General features: G+C 35.7%; 1 protein-coding gene across 1 annotated transcript; it reads left to right on the plus strand.

Moving 5' to 3' along the window:
• The first annotated feature begins 15,611 nt into the window (after positions 1-15,611).
• On the plus strand, positions 15,612-17,370 carry LOC132629442 (probable polyamine transporter At3g13620). The gene has a single exon (XM_060345077.1). It carries the CDS (start codon positions 15,735-15,737, stop codon positions 17,154-17,156), a length of 1,422 nt encoding a protein of 473 aa, XP_060201060.1. The 5' UTR covers positions 15,612-15,734; the 3' UTR covers positions 17,157-17,370.
• The last annotated feature ends 2,084 nt before the right edge of the window (positions 17,371-19,454 follow it).

The following is a 19,454-nucleotide window of genomic DNA, read 5'->3' on the forward strand; positions in this document are numbered from 1 at the left end:
CAAGAGTATAGAGGAAGAAGAATTGTGACGAATATGAATGTATTGATAAGACAGCTTGTGAGGTATTAAGGATAAGATTGACCAGAAAGGGTAAAAAAGTTAAGAAGTATTACGCTATAGGATTGATTACGAACAGGATGTAATGTGAATATCATAAGGGTTGTTATGAAAATGAGTAAAGGTGACTAAAAGATATGACGTGATCTATGTGATTAAAGTATAACGGCGAGCTATGGAATGAATAAAAAAGACTTATGAAGTTCTTCTATAGGGAAATTTCAGAATAAAGATTATCCGATAACGGAAATGATAGCGAGCATAAGTGAAGAAGGAGTTGATTGAAAGAAGGAAATAAGAAGAAAGCGAGATAACAGTGCAGTAATAGGTTATGACATGTATAGCCGAGAACACGAGTAATATAAGTGACGGAACTGTAAAAGACCAAACTATAAAAAGATGAGCAACGAGGTAGAATGAGTGCCAGAAAATTACTGGGATAATAAGAATGAGAGGGGATGATCAGAATGAACAACATAAGTTTTGGAAGCGAAGAATGGACTATATAGAAGTAATATATCCTAAAGGACAAGGCGCTATTGAGATTAAGAATAGGGTTCCTCGTGCGAGGACTGGAGGATTAATTATAACGGGAGGTAATAAGATAAATTGAGAAGGAATGAATAAAAAGGAATTATCAAGTCGAAAACAATAAAGTCGACACCAAGGATAAGGTTTGAAATGGACTATAAGAAAAGGATGAGAGTAGAAACACTTGGTCTAAGGAAAGCTCACATGACTACAGTACATTTTACCTTAGGGCAATCTGTGATGGACTATAATAAACGGGCATTGTAACACAAAGACTGAAGTCCAAGAGCGGTGTCCAGGAGTTCATGTACCTGTACATCTTCATGACTAGCTTCATGACTGGATGGTTAAGAGGGACTTGGAAAAGCTACCTGTATAGTGTGCTTTCTGATTATGTATAGGTTGGGATAAAGGTAATATTATAAGAGAACTTTGGACACTTATCATCGGAATATAAGTGCTACCTAATTGATAATTTGGAACGACTATAAGCACTAACTAATTACTGATCGGAATAAGTGGAATGTGGCCTTGGATGAGTTGCTACATGGGTTGCATTACTCGAGTACAGATCATCAGACGAGATTTTATACTATATATAGAAAGGTTCTCGTCACTTCGTGATTTTGTTAAGGTTTCGTACGAGGATAATCAAAGTTATAAATTATAAAGAAAGGACATGGATAAGGTACAGTATACCAAGTGAATTGGAAAAGAGTCAGATGAATTTGGGATTGGAAATGGGGACATAGAGCAGAATATACATAGATAATGATATAAGACACCCTAAAGGGGGGAAGCGGGTGAGAGAAATGCAGGTGTAAGATGGAAACAATTGACACTGCAATATATTTGATATAGATGCTTAAACTTTAAGTGAGATCCCTTGATGAGACAAGTTAGTAAGATCCGAAAGCCAGCAATGAATGGATAGAAGTCAGGATGGTATTTGATACGGTGCGGAGAAGCTTCTGTAAAGAACTTGAATGATATGGCATTACGAAGTGGGTGCTTATAAAAAGAAAGAGTACGACAAAAGAATAGTAACGAGCAACTTAAGAGATATTATAAAGGATAGCAATGCTATACTAGATTAGAGGCTAAGATTTGGCAATATGTTGCGACTTATAAGTAGCAAAGGGAAGGGATAGAAAATCTCCTATAGTAGGATATGAGAAAAATCAAAGGGGTGAATAAAGGGAGGAAAGGAGTATGATAAGATAGGCTACGAGCGAGTTTTAGTACGGATGAGTTATGTAAAGCATAATGAATCAGGAGAAGGAAAGACTATGACTAGGATAGGATATATATTATACAAGTTGTACAAGAATAGTTACACAACCTACGAATATTTGTATGCTAAGAATGAGACTAAGTGAGTACTTGATAAGAAGAGTAAGGATTCAGTAATAGCAATACGGTAATGATATTCTGGATACATTAAGGAAAGGTGTGAGATGGTTTGTTGCCAAATTACCGAGTTAGTACTGCGTGCAAATAGGACATGGCTATAGCTGAGTCCCGATACCGATTGAAAGATACAAGAGGAAAATACAAGGTAAATCATAAGGACTAGCGAAACGATGTTAAGATATTCTCGGGCTAATTTGAGCACCTTCACATATTCTTGTAAAGATTGCAGCATAAGGTGTGACAGAAAAACTAAGAGTAAAATCTGAGTAAAGAGGCAATAGAAGGGTTTGAATTAGAAATAAAGAAACGACACGAGATATTATGCCTAAAGTGTTACAAGTTGGGTTAAGGGAAATTGTGAAATGGTTTAAGCGATACGATTTGAACGAGCGGGTTACTAGAAGACGGTGAATTTATATGTCAGATCAAAAAAAATCTTTCAGAATTATACCAGTTAATGATAGTCAGATCACAGAGCAGCTATGTAAAGTTATAATATGAGGGAACTCTAGCGCTACTTGATAGCCAACTCAAAAGATCGAGATTAAGAGCTAAAAGCAAAATGACAGTTAAAGTCTTCTAAAGAAGTCGAGGAGTGATACATGAGGCCGAAGATTCCAGAATATGGACTGTACAGTAGAGCAATGTAAGGTTATTGAAGTAAAATAATGTTACACCCTGGGAAATTTCGTCTTATTCGTAGAGTCTGCGAAGGGTCTACAGGTTACCAGAGGCATGAAATACTCCAGGGATTGTAAAGTCTAATAAATCGACGAGGGACGTCTACGCGTGAGAGGTAAGATGAAGTGAACGATACGTCTTAAAGGAGTAACTATAGAAGAAGAAAGAGTCGAGTTAAGACTAAGTGCACCAGGGAGAGAGTAAGATTTCAGCGGAAGAGCTCGCAATACAATCGTCAACCAACTGCGAAATGAAAAGGAGAGTAAAGACAACAACGTGGAATTATCACCTCGAGAGGCAAGAGAAAGAACAAATATTATGGAAATGGTTACTGAGAGAGCTGGAATGCGTTAATAAAGTGAAGGGATCGACCAATGAAGAAGGCATGTGAAGGGCATAATTCAGTAAAAGAACATTTAAGGAAGTATTGGGAGTCCAGGATTAGTTTAACATTCGAGGACGAATGTTCCAAAGGGGGGAAGGATGTTACACCCAAGAAAATTTCGTGTTACTAAGGCTACAGACGGCTTAATGTGAGCTTGAGGAGGAGCAAATATTACAAGTATAAAGAATGAAATTCTACTGTAGTAGCATGAGGATAGCATGAGTATGATATTTAGAATTCGTACAATATGATTGGAATGATACGTTAAAAGATATATAGCCCTCGTAACCGTAAGCTGAGGTGGGGCCCACATGATGGGATTTTTATAAAGGACATATGATAAGTTATATGGACAATATATGTGAAGTTAAACACAACTCAAGAAGGACCCTTGAGCCAAATCCAAGTGTAAGCCCTCCAACAAGATGTTTTTAAGTTACGTTTTCGGGTGATCTGACTTCGGGAGACCATAACCCCATCATTATTTGAGAATTTGGGAAAACTCCTAAAATGAAAGTTGTAGATAATTGAATTAAATTTCCAACCATAGGTTGTGGGAATTTATTCGATATCAGAACCAAGAGATATGACTGTTTTACTGAACAAAGGCGTTGGCCGCAAGTAGAGAGCCTGACACGTGGCAGGACCACTCCACCGCCCTTTGTAACCATAAATAGACTCCAAACAAGTCATAACAGCATAATAATGTGATATAAAGTTCAGCAAGCTTATGGAAGGTTAGAGAGAGAGGGAGGAGAGATTAGAGAGAGAAAGTGAGAGTTTGATCAAGTTTGAGGCCCTAAATCCCGAGGCCCGTGAAGAGTGAAGTGAAGAACAAGTTATTGTCGTCGTTTGAACCAAAAATTAGCTTTGGATGGTGTTGATTTCGTGTTTATGGACTACATAAGGTATGTTTAAGTTGTCTGTGATGTTATTTACATGTTTATTGATAGATTTGGCGGATTAGAATGTTGGAAATGTTGATGTAATTGTCGTATATGTTGTATTAAATAGTTGGGGATTAGGTGTTGATTTGGATGGATTCTTTGGTGGATTTAGTTAGATTATTGTGGATAAATGATGGGTATTTTTGTTAATGTTGATATTAATGATTTGTTAGCTGAATTGAGGTATTGGGATTGTTCAGAATAGAAAAGAAATGCTATCGAAATTCCGTTAGAAATAAAGATAAGTTTAAGGAGTTAATTTTAAGGATATATATTGGATGGATTGTTGCAGTAAATTAAGTATATTGTTGTGTTTTTGAGATTTATTTGTTGTTGGGCTATTGTGGTGATATACCGAATGGGGAGATACTAATGATATAGGGGAGATGCTACCCGTTTCGTTTTAGAATTAAGTTATTTATTAATATATATGATATACAAAAGCCTTTTTAAGTCACGTGCATATTCTTACGATTATAGGTTTGGAATACTAATTGTGAAAAGTTCGTGATTAAGTTGAGTTCCTTGGACGACGTAAGGTATGTAAAGCTAACCCTTCCTTCTTTTTGGCATGATCTTGATGAAACAAACAGACAACGTGTATATGACTCTAAAGAAGCTCCTATTCTCAGAGACACTAGGATGGTTAATGTTCTTGATTCCCAGGACTTATTTTATTATGTATTGATACGTGTCTATGATTTCAGGCGTCCTATTTTGATATAATCCATTGTGACATTCGAAGGGTACTTGATATGATTATTGTCTTGATTTTCAAATGATAGTTCATTTTGATTATTCTATCGAGTCTCAGATATGACTTAGTTTGCATATGGTTTCTCACTACTCTGCTCGTGCGTGCCTCAATATATCTTTCACCGAGTCCCGGGCCGGGGTATGTTTTCGTGCACAGTTTCACTGCATTGTTCACCGAATCCCTCACTAGAGGGCCGGGATACGGTATATATATATATATATATATATATATATATATATATATATATATATATATATATATATATATATATATATATATATATATATATATATATTATGATATGATGATGTGATTATGGCGCCAAGGATGGTATGTGATGATTTTATTCACCGAGTCCCATAATGGGCCGGGTATGATATATGATATTGATATGCATGATTTACATTTCATAAGGCAAGTGTATTGGTATCTTGAATGTCATACTTGTCTCCTGTGATCTCTATTTCAGTCATGATCCTCTTTATTGTATCTCATGCTTTATATACTCAGTACATATCTCGTACTGACCCCCTTTCTTCGGGGGGCTGCATTTCATGCCCGCAGGTACAGATACTCGATTTGGTGATCCTCCATCTTAGGACTTCTGCTCAGCTGTTTGGAGAGCTCCATTGTTCCGAAGCCTAGACTTTTGGTACAGATCTTTTGATGTATATATATATGTTTATCCAGTGGTACGGTGGGGCCCTGTCCTGTCATAATTCACTATTGATAATCTTAGAGGTCTGTCGACATATGTGTGGGTTGTGTATAAATTTATTCAGCTGTGTCTATATGATTTGTTAAGGATATTCCCGTCTGTAGTGGCAACCTTGCCGTCTTGCGTATCGCATCGTACGTAGTGGCAGCCTTGTCGGCTTGCGTATCATATTGGTTTGTAGTGGCAGCCTTGTCGGCTTGCGTATCGTATTACGTTTTGATTAGTTGTGACTCCTCAGGAGACAAGTTATCTTGATATATACGATGTTGTGAACCTTTGGAGTTTTTGCAAGTTTCCATATTGTCTTTAGTTTCAGTCTGACTATATCTAATAGGTACGTATACGAGTGTCCAGCTCGGGCACTAGTCATGGCCCACGGGGTTGGGTCGTGACAAAAACCACTAAAGATTCTAACTGAAAAATCAAAGAATATTATAAACAGTAGAATTAAAAAGAATAATCAAAGAAAAGTTATGGCTGTCAATTCTCACACCCAAAGTATTCCCAGGTTCGTTAGTCACATAAACACCTAAAAACCCACTAAAGATTCTAACTTTCAAAGGAAAAAATAAAAGCTGAAAACCAAAGAACAATACAACTAGTATTTGCCAACTCTCACAACCAACAAGCTTCCCAGGAAAACAGAGCTCCAAGATTCATCATTAATCCCAAAAACCACTAAAGATTCCAACTTTCAAAGCAGAAACAATTAGAAAAATTAAGGAACAATATAACCAGTAGCATTAAAAAGAATAATCAAGGCTGCCAACTCCCACAAACACAAGCTTCCCCGGGAAAATTAAGCTCCAAGATTCATCATTAATCACAATTACAACAAAAACCACACTAAAGATTCCAACTTTCAAAGCAAAAACACTTAGAAAAATTAAGGAACAATATAACCAGTAGCATTAAAAAGGAATAATCAAGGCTGCCAACTCCCACAAACACAAGCTTCCCCAGGAAAATTAAGCATCTGCCAACTCTCACACCCACAACAACAACATACCGACTAAAATCCCACAAAGTGAAGATCTGGGGAGGATAGAGTGTATGCAGACCTTACCCCTACCCCCAAGCAAATCAAAGCATTATAAAAAGTCATAGAAAAATACGATAAAAGCATAATAAAGCAGTCTGGAAATTCCTTTTGACCAAAAAAAAACCCAGTAAACAATCATGTTTATACCTCGGATCTCTTACATGTCAAAATGGCTCGAAGAATATCCTCGTTGAGGTATCTGAAAAGAAACCAAAGAGAAACAATCAACATAAGGATGTTTTTAAAAGGTTGAGGAGGAAGAGTAAAGACATACAAAATTTTAATTTCATAAAAGGAAGTAAACAATCAACTAATAATTTCAAACATGTAAAGAAAATATGTAAGTATAAAACAAAAAACTTACTAATTGTTGTTAATCCTCATCCCCATCCCCATATCCCTCTTCTGACCATTCTTCCTTATCAGTTGTTTCGTTTTCATTATTAGATTCATTCACCTCTGCATTAATTTCTTCTGTATTTATTTCTTCCAACATGTGTTCTGCATGCTCTAAATCATCATCTAACTTATTGTCAACTGTTTGGTGAACAATTGATATGTCATCACCCTGGAATGCAACAGGCAACATATTATCCACTTCCACTCTACCCATAGGCTTGACTTTAATTACCACCCACTAAGCAGACTTATCTAGACGCAAGGGTAAAGAGCATACTACACTTGTCTAACATTTTGTGCAATAATGAAAGGATCATAAGACGCATACTCCCTCGTATGGTTTACTTCTATGATGTTATATTGGTTGAGTACCCTTGTACCTCCATTTGGGGTTGGATCAAACCACTTGCACCGAAAAAGTACAATTCTTTTTTTGCCACCACCAGAATACTCTAGTTCTAGGATCTCCTTGATTACACCATAGTAATCGACCCCCGCTTGGTTTCCATCCCCACTTTTAACCCAAACCCCACTGTTGTTTGCTTTCATATGCTTAGATCGTTCTTCGGTAGTAAATTTGAAACCATTTACCACATATTTTCGATAGAATAGACCATACAGGGTCCCTAAAATATGTCCTTTAAAAGTTGGTCATGGTAACCATATTCTGTACTGTAAACCAATTTAAGAAATCGTAAGTTAGCAATAACATAATGTGCACTTTTTTTATTATGTTATCCTTGTGAAAAGGTTGTAACACTTACATAATCGTTAAACCACTTTCCAAACTAGTCGTACACTTTTTCAACGCCATTTAAATGCACAAAGTAACTGTCCGACAAAATGGAGTTTGAGTTAGTTATGCCTTGTACTTGGATATTTAGTGCAAAATAATAACAACTTACTCATAATATCGTTGAACTTCCGGGCAATTCAGCAAGACATGTATCGATGCAGATTTAGACTCCATATCATTAAATTCTCTTGTATGTTTTTTTGAACCCGAACCCGGTCGATTGAAGATTGATATCTGCTTCGCTAAAGCATCATTCTCACCTCCTTCAAAATGTCGATTGGGTCTGTTTCGCAAGCATGGCACATCATCCCCAAAGTAGTAAGAACAGAAATGAGTTGTTTCCTTGGCAAGATAGGCTTCGCAAATTGAGCCTTCAACTATATGTTTCTGCTTGATACCCCGTTTAGACTTGCTAATAGTTCTGCATAATATTATGTTAAGCGTGAATTTTTTAAAATAAATTGGTAGAGAGAAATAAATAAAAATTTACACCTATTACCTCTCGAAGGGATACATCCAACAACAATGAGCTGGGCCTCCGAGTCGGGCTTCCTCCGCAAGGTGAATTGGAAGATGTTCCATCACATCGAAGAACTCCGGTGGAAGAATTTTCTCCAACTTACTTGTTATTACAGGAATATTCTGATGCATCCGATCCAGGTTGCCTACCCTCAACATGCTGGAACACAAGTCTTTAAAGAACAAACTAATTTCTGTCATAGGCTTCCAGATTCGGGTAGGCAAGCCACTAAATGCAATGGGGAGTAAAGTTTCCATGAAAACATGACAATCATGGCTTTTCATCCCATGTAACTTTCCTTGCGCCATATCAACACGTTTCTCCAAATTTGATGCATACCCATCAGGCATCTTCAAGTTCTGAACCCATTCACAAATCTTTCGCTTCTGATCCATTGTGAATGAATAACTAGCCTTAGTCTTGAAGACCCCGTTCCGTTTGTCTTGCAACCATAACTCTTTACGCCTACAATATTCATGTAAGTCCAATCTAGCTTTTGGATTATCTTTTGTCTTGCCCTTGACATCCATCACTGTGTTGAACAAATTATCAAAGTAATTTTTGGCAATATGCATGACATCAAGATTATGCCGGAGAAGATTATCCTTCTAATATGGTAACACCCAAAATATGCTCTATTTGGTCCAGTTATGTGCAAGCCCATACTCATCGAACTTGTACGGTGGTTCTTCAGAAACTTTCGAAAAATTCTCAACCCTCTCCCAAATTTCCTCTCCTGAAAGTCTTGGAGGTGGATAGTTTCGTTCAATTGTGTTCTTCCTAAATGCATTTTTCATACTCCTAAACTCATGATCCATTGGCAAGAACTGATGGTGACAATCAAACCATGAATTTTTTTTTGTCGTGCTTTAAAGCGAACGATTTAGTATTCTCCATGTAGTAAGGATAGGCTAACTTTCCAGTAGTCATCCACCCAGACAACATCTCGTAGGCAGGAAAATCATTAATAGTCCACATTAAAGTGGCCCGCAAATTAAAATTCTGCTTAAGAGAAACGTTAAACGTCTCAACCCCTTCAACCCACAACATTTTCAACTCATCAATCAAAGGTTGCAATTATACATCAATCAAAACTTTTAGATTACGTGGGCCAGGAATGATGCAATTAAGGAATATATATGGATTAGTCATACACAGCTCAGGTGGAAGATTATACGGTGTTAAGAAAACAGGCCAGCAAGAATATGGTGCAGCAGAAACAGAATGTGGAGTGAATCCATCGGAACATAAACCCAACCTAATGTTCTGTGGTTCAGCCGCAAAGTCTGGATATGTTGTGTCAAAATCCTTCCAAGCCTCTCCGTCTGATGGATGGCACATAACACCAGGCGGCCTTCTATTTTCACTGTGTCATCTCATATGAGAAGCGGAGCTATTTGATGCGTACAACCTCTTTAACCTTGGTGTAAGAGGTAAGTAATGCATCACCTTAACGGCAACCCTCTTCCCGCTACGAGTCCGCTTAAAACGAGCTCTTTCACAAAGCTTACGAGTTTCTAGACCTTCGTCATCCTTATAGTATAAAATGTATTCATTTTCACAACAGTCAATTCTCATCGACAAGAGTCCTAACTTAGACACTAATCTTTTTGTCTTATAGTAATTTTCAAGTATCTCTAAATTCGGGTCAACTACTTCATGTATAAGGCCAATCACAGCATCCATTGCACCTTGAGGAACATTCCAATATGCTTTGATGCTTAATAATCTAACAGCAATAAATAATTGAGAGTGGGGACTCCGGTCATATAAAGGCCAACTAGCATTTTTCAACTGTTCAAAAAAACGACTAGCTTCCTCATTTGGAGCTTCTTCATCATGGTTACCGGATTCAAAATTGGAATGCATCCCTTAAGTATCTTGAACCATGTCATGCATTCTAGAATTTTGGACATTAGGTTCCACCGCCCTACTACTTTCACCAACAATAAAGTGTTGAAATCTACCTGTTACACCTCGGAAATTTCCCCGTGAACGTACAGTGAAAAGTTGCATATTTGCATTTCGGCCCAGTGGTCGTAAAACAAAATACGGCCCGTAAAGTGATTTACGAACCGTAAAGTACCATCGTCTTCCAACTATTAAAACTTCAACTTTCTGTCAAATGTTGAAATGGTAAAATACGACTCAGAATACGGACCGTAAATTGAAATACGGCCCGTAAACTGTGACCGTAAACCACCATGACTTACAACAAACCTTTCTGTTCCTAATATGCTTAAATACGGTCATGAAGGATGGACTGTAAACCAGAATACGACCCGTAAACTGGGTTTACAGCCACTGTACACCCCGACTACTGTTCCCAAAAATCAGATTTTTAAGTTAAGTATAAGGGACCCCAAGCTCATTTTATTTCATTTCTCATCTTTCCAATTCAAGAACTCTCTAGAATACTCCAAAACACTTCATCCACAAGAATTCAAGAGAATCAAAGGAAAACCAAGATCAACAACACATAATCCATGAATCAAAGTGTATGAAACCTAAGTAAGGTTCATCTTCCTCAAAGAAAATCAAAAAGAGAGGAGGTAGGGTTTGGTGCTAGAGGAGAAACTCCACTCAAGACTTGTTCAACCATCATCTAAGGTAAGTTTCATGACTTCATCATGTTGTTTAAAGTATTGGAAAGCTAAGATGCTTGAATGGTAGAAAAACATAGAAGATGGGTCTTAAATGGATGAATAGTGTCACAGTTGAATGGTAGTTGAATGGAATCATAAATTTTGATGTGCTATGATTATGAATATGTTGTAAAGGATGTTTAGACCATGAAATAAGTATCGTATAAGAGAAAACGTGATAATGAGTTATATGTATAAATGTGGAGAAATTAGAGAGAAATGGTAGAGTGCGGTTAATGCATATAAATGATGATTGTTGATTTCAATATTGTGGATGTTATTGTAGGAATTTGAGAGTTGATATAGAATACGGGAAAAGTAGTAGAAACAAAGGGAGTGCTGCCCAATTTTCTCTAGAAATAGTAGTGCATTCTTATAGTTAGTTAACTAATGATAGTGCGAATTCCCTCTTGAAGGTAGAGACGTGATATCGAAGGAGAACAAGCAGACGATAGCTTAGTTAAACGTCAAAGGTATGTGGGGCTAGTCTCTTCTTTCTAATGGCATGAATCCTATAGCGTAACTTCTTTCTTATCCATGAGCCTATGTCTATAATCTGCTACACAAGGTAATGAGTGAGAATATAGAAAGTCTAATGATGTTATTTATCGCTTACACTCACCTTATGTGCTAATCCCTTCAAGGTGAGGCAGAATGTCCATGATTGTTCCATAATGCAATTGGGGGATCACGACCTTACGTCACCCCGATAGAGTATGGTTGGTCTTGATCCTTATGTATGTATTATAATAAGTTAAGTATATTATGATGAGCATATGATGATATCACTATTACACCGCGCCTATTTGGTCGGGCAATCACCGCTAAGGCGGGCAGCTATACGATACACCATGGCCAAATGGCATGGGCAGACACCACTAGTGGGCGGCATGAGATGTTACCCCGGATGCAGGAGGCCTGGACGCAGGCTCATGTTATGATTATCACACCGATCCGACATGGACGGGCAGTTTATACATGATGTATATATGATATGATGATGAGCATGAGTAAGGTAGCATGACTTGTTTTCTTATACTTGGCAGTTACATTATGATGTTCCATATGAGTACCTTCCTTACATTATTGTCTTATTTCATTGTTTATGCCTCTCATACTCAGTACAATATTCATACTGACGTCCGTTTTCTTTGGACGCTGTGTTCATGCCCACAGGTAGACAGGGAGGAGAGCTCGATCCAGATCCGTAATAGCTGTCAACTGATTGGAAGCCCTCCATTGTCCTGGAGGTGCTTATGATTATTATTTTTTGTATATATAGCCATGCATATGTATTTTTGGGCACGACGGGGTCTTGTCCCGTCCCTATGTTCAGCACTCCAGTAGAGGCTCGTAGATACGCAGTGCGGGTTAGATGGTCTCACGAGATCGCTGCTGTATACATATATATATTATTTCGATAGCCTAAGGGCACATGTATATGAAAGTATTTTATGTTTTCATAAGAAATATGATTTTCCTACGCTATGAGTATAAAGATGATAAAAAGGGCATAAAATGAGTAAGATGAGCGACGGAACTAGCGGTGCTCAGTGGTTAGCCCCGGGTACCCGTCGCGGCCCCTAGCTGGGTCGTGATACTACCAAAACTACTATCCGTTTCTCCATGACTAATCCACACTGTGTAATCTTTTTCAAAGCCGTCTTTATAGAGATGAAGCCTAACAATCTCTGGTGTCTCATAATTCCTACATTTACATTTCACACAAGGGCACCTAACCAAACCATGACTTAGAAAAGTTTCAAGTGTCATTGCATAGTCAACAAAAGCATCGACACCATCTACAAATTCTTGCCTCATCCCCCCTCGGCCGTCATTTGTCCTATTATACATCCAACTACGAGATTCCATCTACACAAATAACACAAACTCATCAATGCTTAATAATTCATTTTTTGCTAATAAATACAAATCACTAGGTTTTTTTAGAGAACCAGTAGGTTTCTTAATAATTCTAGCTATTAGCACAATTTAATCTAAGAAAATTTCAAAATTAATTATCATTTATTTACGTTTTCCATCCTTTACTGACTAACCTTTTTGGAATAGTAAAGAACGTCATGATTCAGGACTTATTCTTGACTTTTCATAAAGAAAAGAATCATAGCCTGTAGACTACTTCAGTACTCCATTATTTTCTTTACAATTCAACAACTTTAATATCCTTCATTAATTATTTTATTTTTATATTTTATTTTTGTCAAAGTCGTACACCAACTTTACTAATATGACAAAAAGGTCTACTGTTTTGGCCAGTTAATGACACATAAATTCCAACGTACTATATAGTAAAGTGACAAATATTATGAGCCAAATGTAGACTTTATCATGTTATGAATTTTAGCAGCCTCATTGTTGACGGGCAGGAATTCAAGTACAGGTAATTTTATTCAAGATTTCACTTTGTAAAACTAAAACAATTACAGGAATGCAAACATCGCAAGTACAGGAATTCACTTTACAAATCAGAAACAATATTAGGCAAACTTTTTTTAGATTGTCAAATCTGAAACAAGCTTTTTTCAGCTGGGCCTCCTACCAAATTTCTTAGCCAAGAAAAGAAAGAAACCGTACCTCAGATTTTCAGATAGGCCCGCGACGACAATGGCAGATGGCAGCGACGGTGACTGGCAGCGCCGTTAATAGGTTTAGAGAAAGAGGGGGAAGAGAGAGAAGATGAGAGGAAAAGAGAGAGAAAGGGGAAAGATGAAGGGTCTGTATTTTTATTTTATTTGACTAATTACACCAACCTCACGAGGTCGGTATTCTTTTAAATTAAAAATAAAATTATAATATTTAGCATAAAATGAATTTCCGACCTACAGAGGTCGGTACTTTATTTTTTAAAATTTTGGTACAATATTACCGATCTCATGAGGTTGGTTTATTTTTAAAAATATCGAAAAATAAATATTACGACTTTACCGACCTCATGAGGTCGGTTATTTTCCGACCTCAACTGAGGTCAGTTTTTTGAGGTCGGAAAATACTGTTTTTTTAGTAGTGTTTTTAACCAAAATTACTTGTGACGCTTATGATTGCTTCTTCTAAAGCCATAATTTTGGTGCAAAAATCTTGCTCCAATTTATCTATTGGAGAAGCCTCCGGTGTTTCTCAACTAAAATAGTAAGTTACTATTCACATTCTTATTGCATGTGTTTTGACGTTGTTTATGATTGCTTCTTCTAAAGACGTAATATTTGTGCTGGAATCTTGCTCTAATTTATCTATTGGAGAAGTCTCTGACTTTTTCGAACAAAATAGTAAGTTATTGTTTACATCTTATTGCATGTATGTTGACGATGTTTATGATTGCTTCTTCGAAAGCCATAATTTTTGTGCAGGAATCTTGATCCAATTTATCTATTGGTGAAGTCTATGGCGTTTATTAACCAAAATGGTAAGTTATTTTTCATATTCTTATAATTGCATGTATTTTTATAAATTTGCATCTTTTTTTCCCTTTAATTAATACATCTACAATTTCGGTAAAATTTAATTATAACGCATGAAGACCCTTAGCGTTCGTCTTTTTTATTTTTTAAAAATAGATTTGGTATGTTTTTTTCTTCTTTGTTTTACAAAATTGATTAAACAAAAGTCTATATTGTCATGTAAATATGTCAAATTGCTATTTCTTCACATTAATGATCATAAATTGGTTAAAACAAATCTTTTATAAAAACGTTTTTATATTTCTTATAAACTTTATCCACCTAATTAAAGCTTATAGATCTCAAGACTTTTTCTCACCACCATAATAAAAGGACAGTAAAAGATTCTAGGTTGGCAACGAATGACAAATTCTTTTTTAATTGTAGGAAGAAAAAAAGAGAGAAATAAAATTAAGTAAATATCAAAGCTTAAAAGTGTCATAAATATCTGAACAATCACAGAATTTGGACATAAAATATAAAGCTTTAAATATAAAAATTTGTTTCTTGAATATGTTTAAATTTAATTTCTTAGGTATGTATTTTCATTAATGGAAATTATAACTCAAAATTACATATTTAAAGTGATGAGAAGAAAAATCTAAATACTTATCGCATATAATTCAACAACTAAGTCAACGTAGTAATACTATTTTGATATTTAAATGAATGTTGCATATATTTTAAAGGTCATTACAATTTTACATAATTTGTTATTTTTGTATAAAATTCTAAATTTATTGACACGTGCAGCGCACGTAGTCTAATACTAGTTTCCATAAAATCCTTTTGTATTTATTACCACAATCCTGTTAAAAAAAACAATCACTTTGTTACGATGACAGAGGAGACACAACCACCACTCTCCAGTCTCAACCATGGCAGAAAACTCCACACACCTGCCCATAATCACACTTTAATCTGAATTTGGAAAAAAAACAATCCGTCAACATTTTAATTATTCCTCTATCTAGTCTATATTATAAAGTGTTTTTAACTTCTTACAAAATTTAATAATTTCTAGAAAGTAAGAGATATTTTTATTTAATTATTCTTAATTAAATAATATTATTTATTTAATTTTATTTATTTTTGCATAGCAAAAATCCACTTATCCAAATAAGAAAAGAATTGAAAGAAAAATATTACTAACAGCATCTTGATTATGTAGAAAAATTTATTAAATTTAAAAGCTAAAACCATCATGTAATACGGATAGAAGGAGTATAACTATTTATGTAATTATTAACAAGTGAAGATAATTAGTATAAAATCCTTGTATTTATTGCCTTGCCCGAATCCTTGGACGAAAAAAGATAACTATTGCCAAAAAAACCCTCTTTGTATTTATTGCCACAATCCCGTTCATAAACAATCATTTTGTTACAATGACAGAAGAGAAACAACCACCAGTCTCCACGATGGCAGCAAACTCCACACAACTGCCCATAACCACAACAAAAACTACCAAAAAGAGCAAAAAACTAAGCCTTATACCTCTAATATTCCTCATATACTTTGAAGTTGCTGGTGGTCCTTATGGTGAAGAACCAGCAGTTCAATCAGCAGGTCCACTTTTCGCGATTCTTGGTTTCTTGATTTTCCCATTTATTTGGAGTGTACCTGAAGCATTGATCACTGCTGAATTATCCACAACTTTTCCTGGTAATGGTGGTTTTGTTGTATGGGCTGATAGAGCTTTTGGACCTTTTTGGGGTTCAATTATGGGTACATGGAAATTCTTAAGTGGTGTGATCAACATTGCTTCTTTTCCAGTACTTAGTATTAGTTATATGAAAATGCTTTTTCCTATTTTCTCATCTGGTGTTCTAAGATATATGGCAATCTTGGTGTCAACATTGTTGTTGTCTTTTTTGAACTATACTGGTTTGACAATTGTGGGGTATGCAATAGTGGTTCTTGGTGTTGTTTCACTTGCACCTTTTATTATAATGTCGTTGATCGCGATTCCCAAGATTCATGTTCATAGATGGATAAGTTTAGGACAAAGGGGTGTGAAAAAAGATTGGAACTTGTTCTTTAATTCCCTGTTTTGGAATTTGAACTTTTGGGATAATGTGAGTACTTTGGCGGGTGAAGTTGAGAACCCACAAAAAACTTTTCCTTTAGCACTTTTTTCATCAGTTATTTTCACTTGTTTGGGATACATTATTCCGCTTTTGGCAGTGACTGGAGCTGTATCAGTTGATCAAAAAGACTGGGAAACAGGGTTTATGGCTATTGCTGCTGAGATGATTTGTGGTAAATGGTTGAAATTTTGGGTTGAAATTGGTGTTGTTTTGTCCGCTATTGGATTATTTGAGGCTCAGTTAAGTAGTTCTGCTTTTCAGCTTTTGGGTATGGCTGAATTAGCATTTTTGCCTAAATTCTTTAGTTTAAGGTCAAAATGGTTTAATACACCATGGGTTGGGATATTATTGTCAACAGCAATTTCACTAGGTATGTCTTATATAAACTTTACTGATATAATATCATCAGCTAATTTCTTGTATAGTTTAGGTATGTTGTTGGAATTTGCATCATTTGTTTGGTTGAGAAGGAAGTTTCCCAAGATTAATAGGCCATATAGAGTGCCAATGAAGCTGCCCGGATTGGTGATTGTGTGCTTGATTCCTTGTGTTTTCTTGGTGTTTATAATGGCTATTGCAACCAAGATTGTGTTTCTTATCAGTGGATTGATGACTGTTGGAGGGATTGGATGGTACTTTTTTATGAAGTTATGTAAATCCAAGAAGTGGCTTAAATTTCATGATGCTGATAGTTATGTGGAAGAGCCAATAGCGGGATGAGAGCTATGTTGCGCGGCATCTTCAAAAATATCGACGGGTGCGTAGCTGATATTCCAAGATTAGTGAGTTTTTGAAGGATCAACACAGGTACAACGTGGCGGATTTACAATTTATTACTTCCAATTATGTATATATATTAAAAAAATTAGAAGATTATTGTTGCTAAGGAAGTTACTTTGGGAAGAACTTTTTTAAGTTTATAGTATATCAAAAGATTAACTACATGTCCTTTATTTGATGTTTGTTTATTTTGCTTTCTGTTTCCTCACTCTATCGTGTATGCTCGCTCTTATATAGAAATCAAGGATAAAATAATTTGGCAATGTTTTAATGTTCTGAATAAATTTTAAAATCCAATAAATTTCCACTTTAGGAGAAACGGAATTAATTCGAGTTAATTTGGTATAACTTTTTAGGCAATCATTCGATTTTTCTCAAGACTTCAAAAACTAACTATTTTTATGCACTTATGCTATATATTGCTTAACAGTCTTTTATCGTGTGATGCTAAAAGAGTACATGTTTGTAGAAAGTTATCTGAAACTAGGATACCTTTGATAGGAACACTTCTGCGCAAATCTAAATTAATAGCCATATCTAGGTCGGATATAAATAGTTGTATCAAAAACTAATTATACCAAAAGAAGAATTAGTCAATTTGAAATTATCATCATTTAACCTTAATTTAAAGGCGATTAACATTTCCTAATATTTTTGAGGTTGCAACTTAATAGATTAATATTTTTAAGGTGGTAACTTAATAGATTACCTGTTTCGGCCGCAGAACTTAATATTAATAAATTACTACTATAGGATCGAACTCTTGGAATAAAATTGAAACTGGAAGGTCTAGATTTTTATCTATGTAATATTTTCATAACTTGCCAAAGTTTCAAGAAAGTGAAAAGAAATTGATATTTTACCATTAATATTCTATTGTATAACGCCCGTGGAGAAGATTATAATTACATAAAAAGATTAAATGCATTGTGGTTTCAAATGCGATACGATTGTGGAACATTTTAGTAACTAGGTTTACATCGACAAGTCTCTCAGAGTCTTTCATGTACTCAACATTATTCTGAATTGGTTTTGATCAACTAATTTGTTCCCCGATTATGTCGAAATAAACGACATCATGGAAATACATACTTGTAAAATAACATCATATAATAACGGACATTTTTTATTGATTTAAGCGTACGTGTATGTCAATACTTGGGGATCGTTTGGTAAGCGGGATGGGATAAACAAGGATATCATAAGTATTGGGATATCTACAACCAAATACGGGATAAAATAATCCAGCAACTTATCTCGAGATTATTATCCTCATCCCACAGACCAAATAACCCCTTAATGTGCTAAGAAGCATTAGATTATGAAAACCAGAAATCAATTATTTTCTTGTGGAGATCTAGGAGGAGTTTGATATTCTTCTAAATACCTCTGCTCATGTGTGGCAAAGGAGACTGAATCTCTAATACGCAAGAAATCACCTTTCTCATGTGCTCTTTTGTCCTTTGCTCGAGCGTGCTTCTTTCTTTTTTTCATTTATTTTTCCCATTTCCAACTCTCGAGAGACGTGTATACTCACAATCTATTTCTTTGAGTTTCTGCTCATAAGCCTTTAACGTAATAAGGTCCAAATGCGTGCCCAACGTAATTTAGGATTTCAATTTTAATATTATAAACAGGGTATGAGGATTACTAGTACTGGTGGGGGTACTCGTGTAAAGGAGTTGGCAAATTCGTCTAAATTTTTATCTTGCCAATCCTCTAAGGGGTCGTTTGGTTTAAGGTATAAGCTGGGTTATCTCAGCACTAATTTTTATACCATGTTTGGTATAAGGTATAAATTAGTGCTGGGATAAATTTATACCTTGTACCAAACATGGTATAAAAATTAGTGCTGGGATAACCCAGCTTATACCTTCTTAACCCACTAATACTGAGATTATTTTATACCATCTTTTAGATGGTATAAAATAATTCCAATAGATGGGATAAATTAGTCCCGGGATTATAATGCCGGGACTAATGAGTCCTTAAACCAAACGACCCCTAAGAGTTACTTTGACATCAGTATTAAATGAGCATTACTAGAGTTTGAGGCTATTTCTGTAAATAAGCTGACTCTCACCCATTTTCTAAAATTTACTTTGGCATCAAGTTGTACAATCCAGCTCGTTGCATAATCTTATTCCTCCAACGACTCAGATGTCAAATAATAACCGTCCTGAGCCTATCCCGTCGAGTAAACATCTCACTAGTTTTTCAGCATTGAACATCTTACTA

This window comes from Lycium barbarum, chromosome 2 (genome assembly GCF_019175385.1).
Source record: "Lycium barbarum isolate Lr01 chromosome 2, ASM1917538v2, whole genome shotgun sequence".
Taxonomy (NCBI): Eukaryota; Viridiplantae; Streptophyta; class Magnoliopsida; order Solanales; family Solanaceae; genus Lycium; species Lycium barbarum.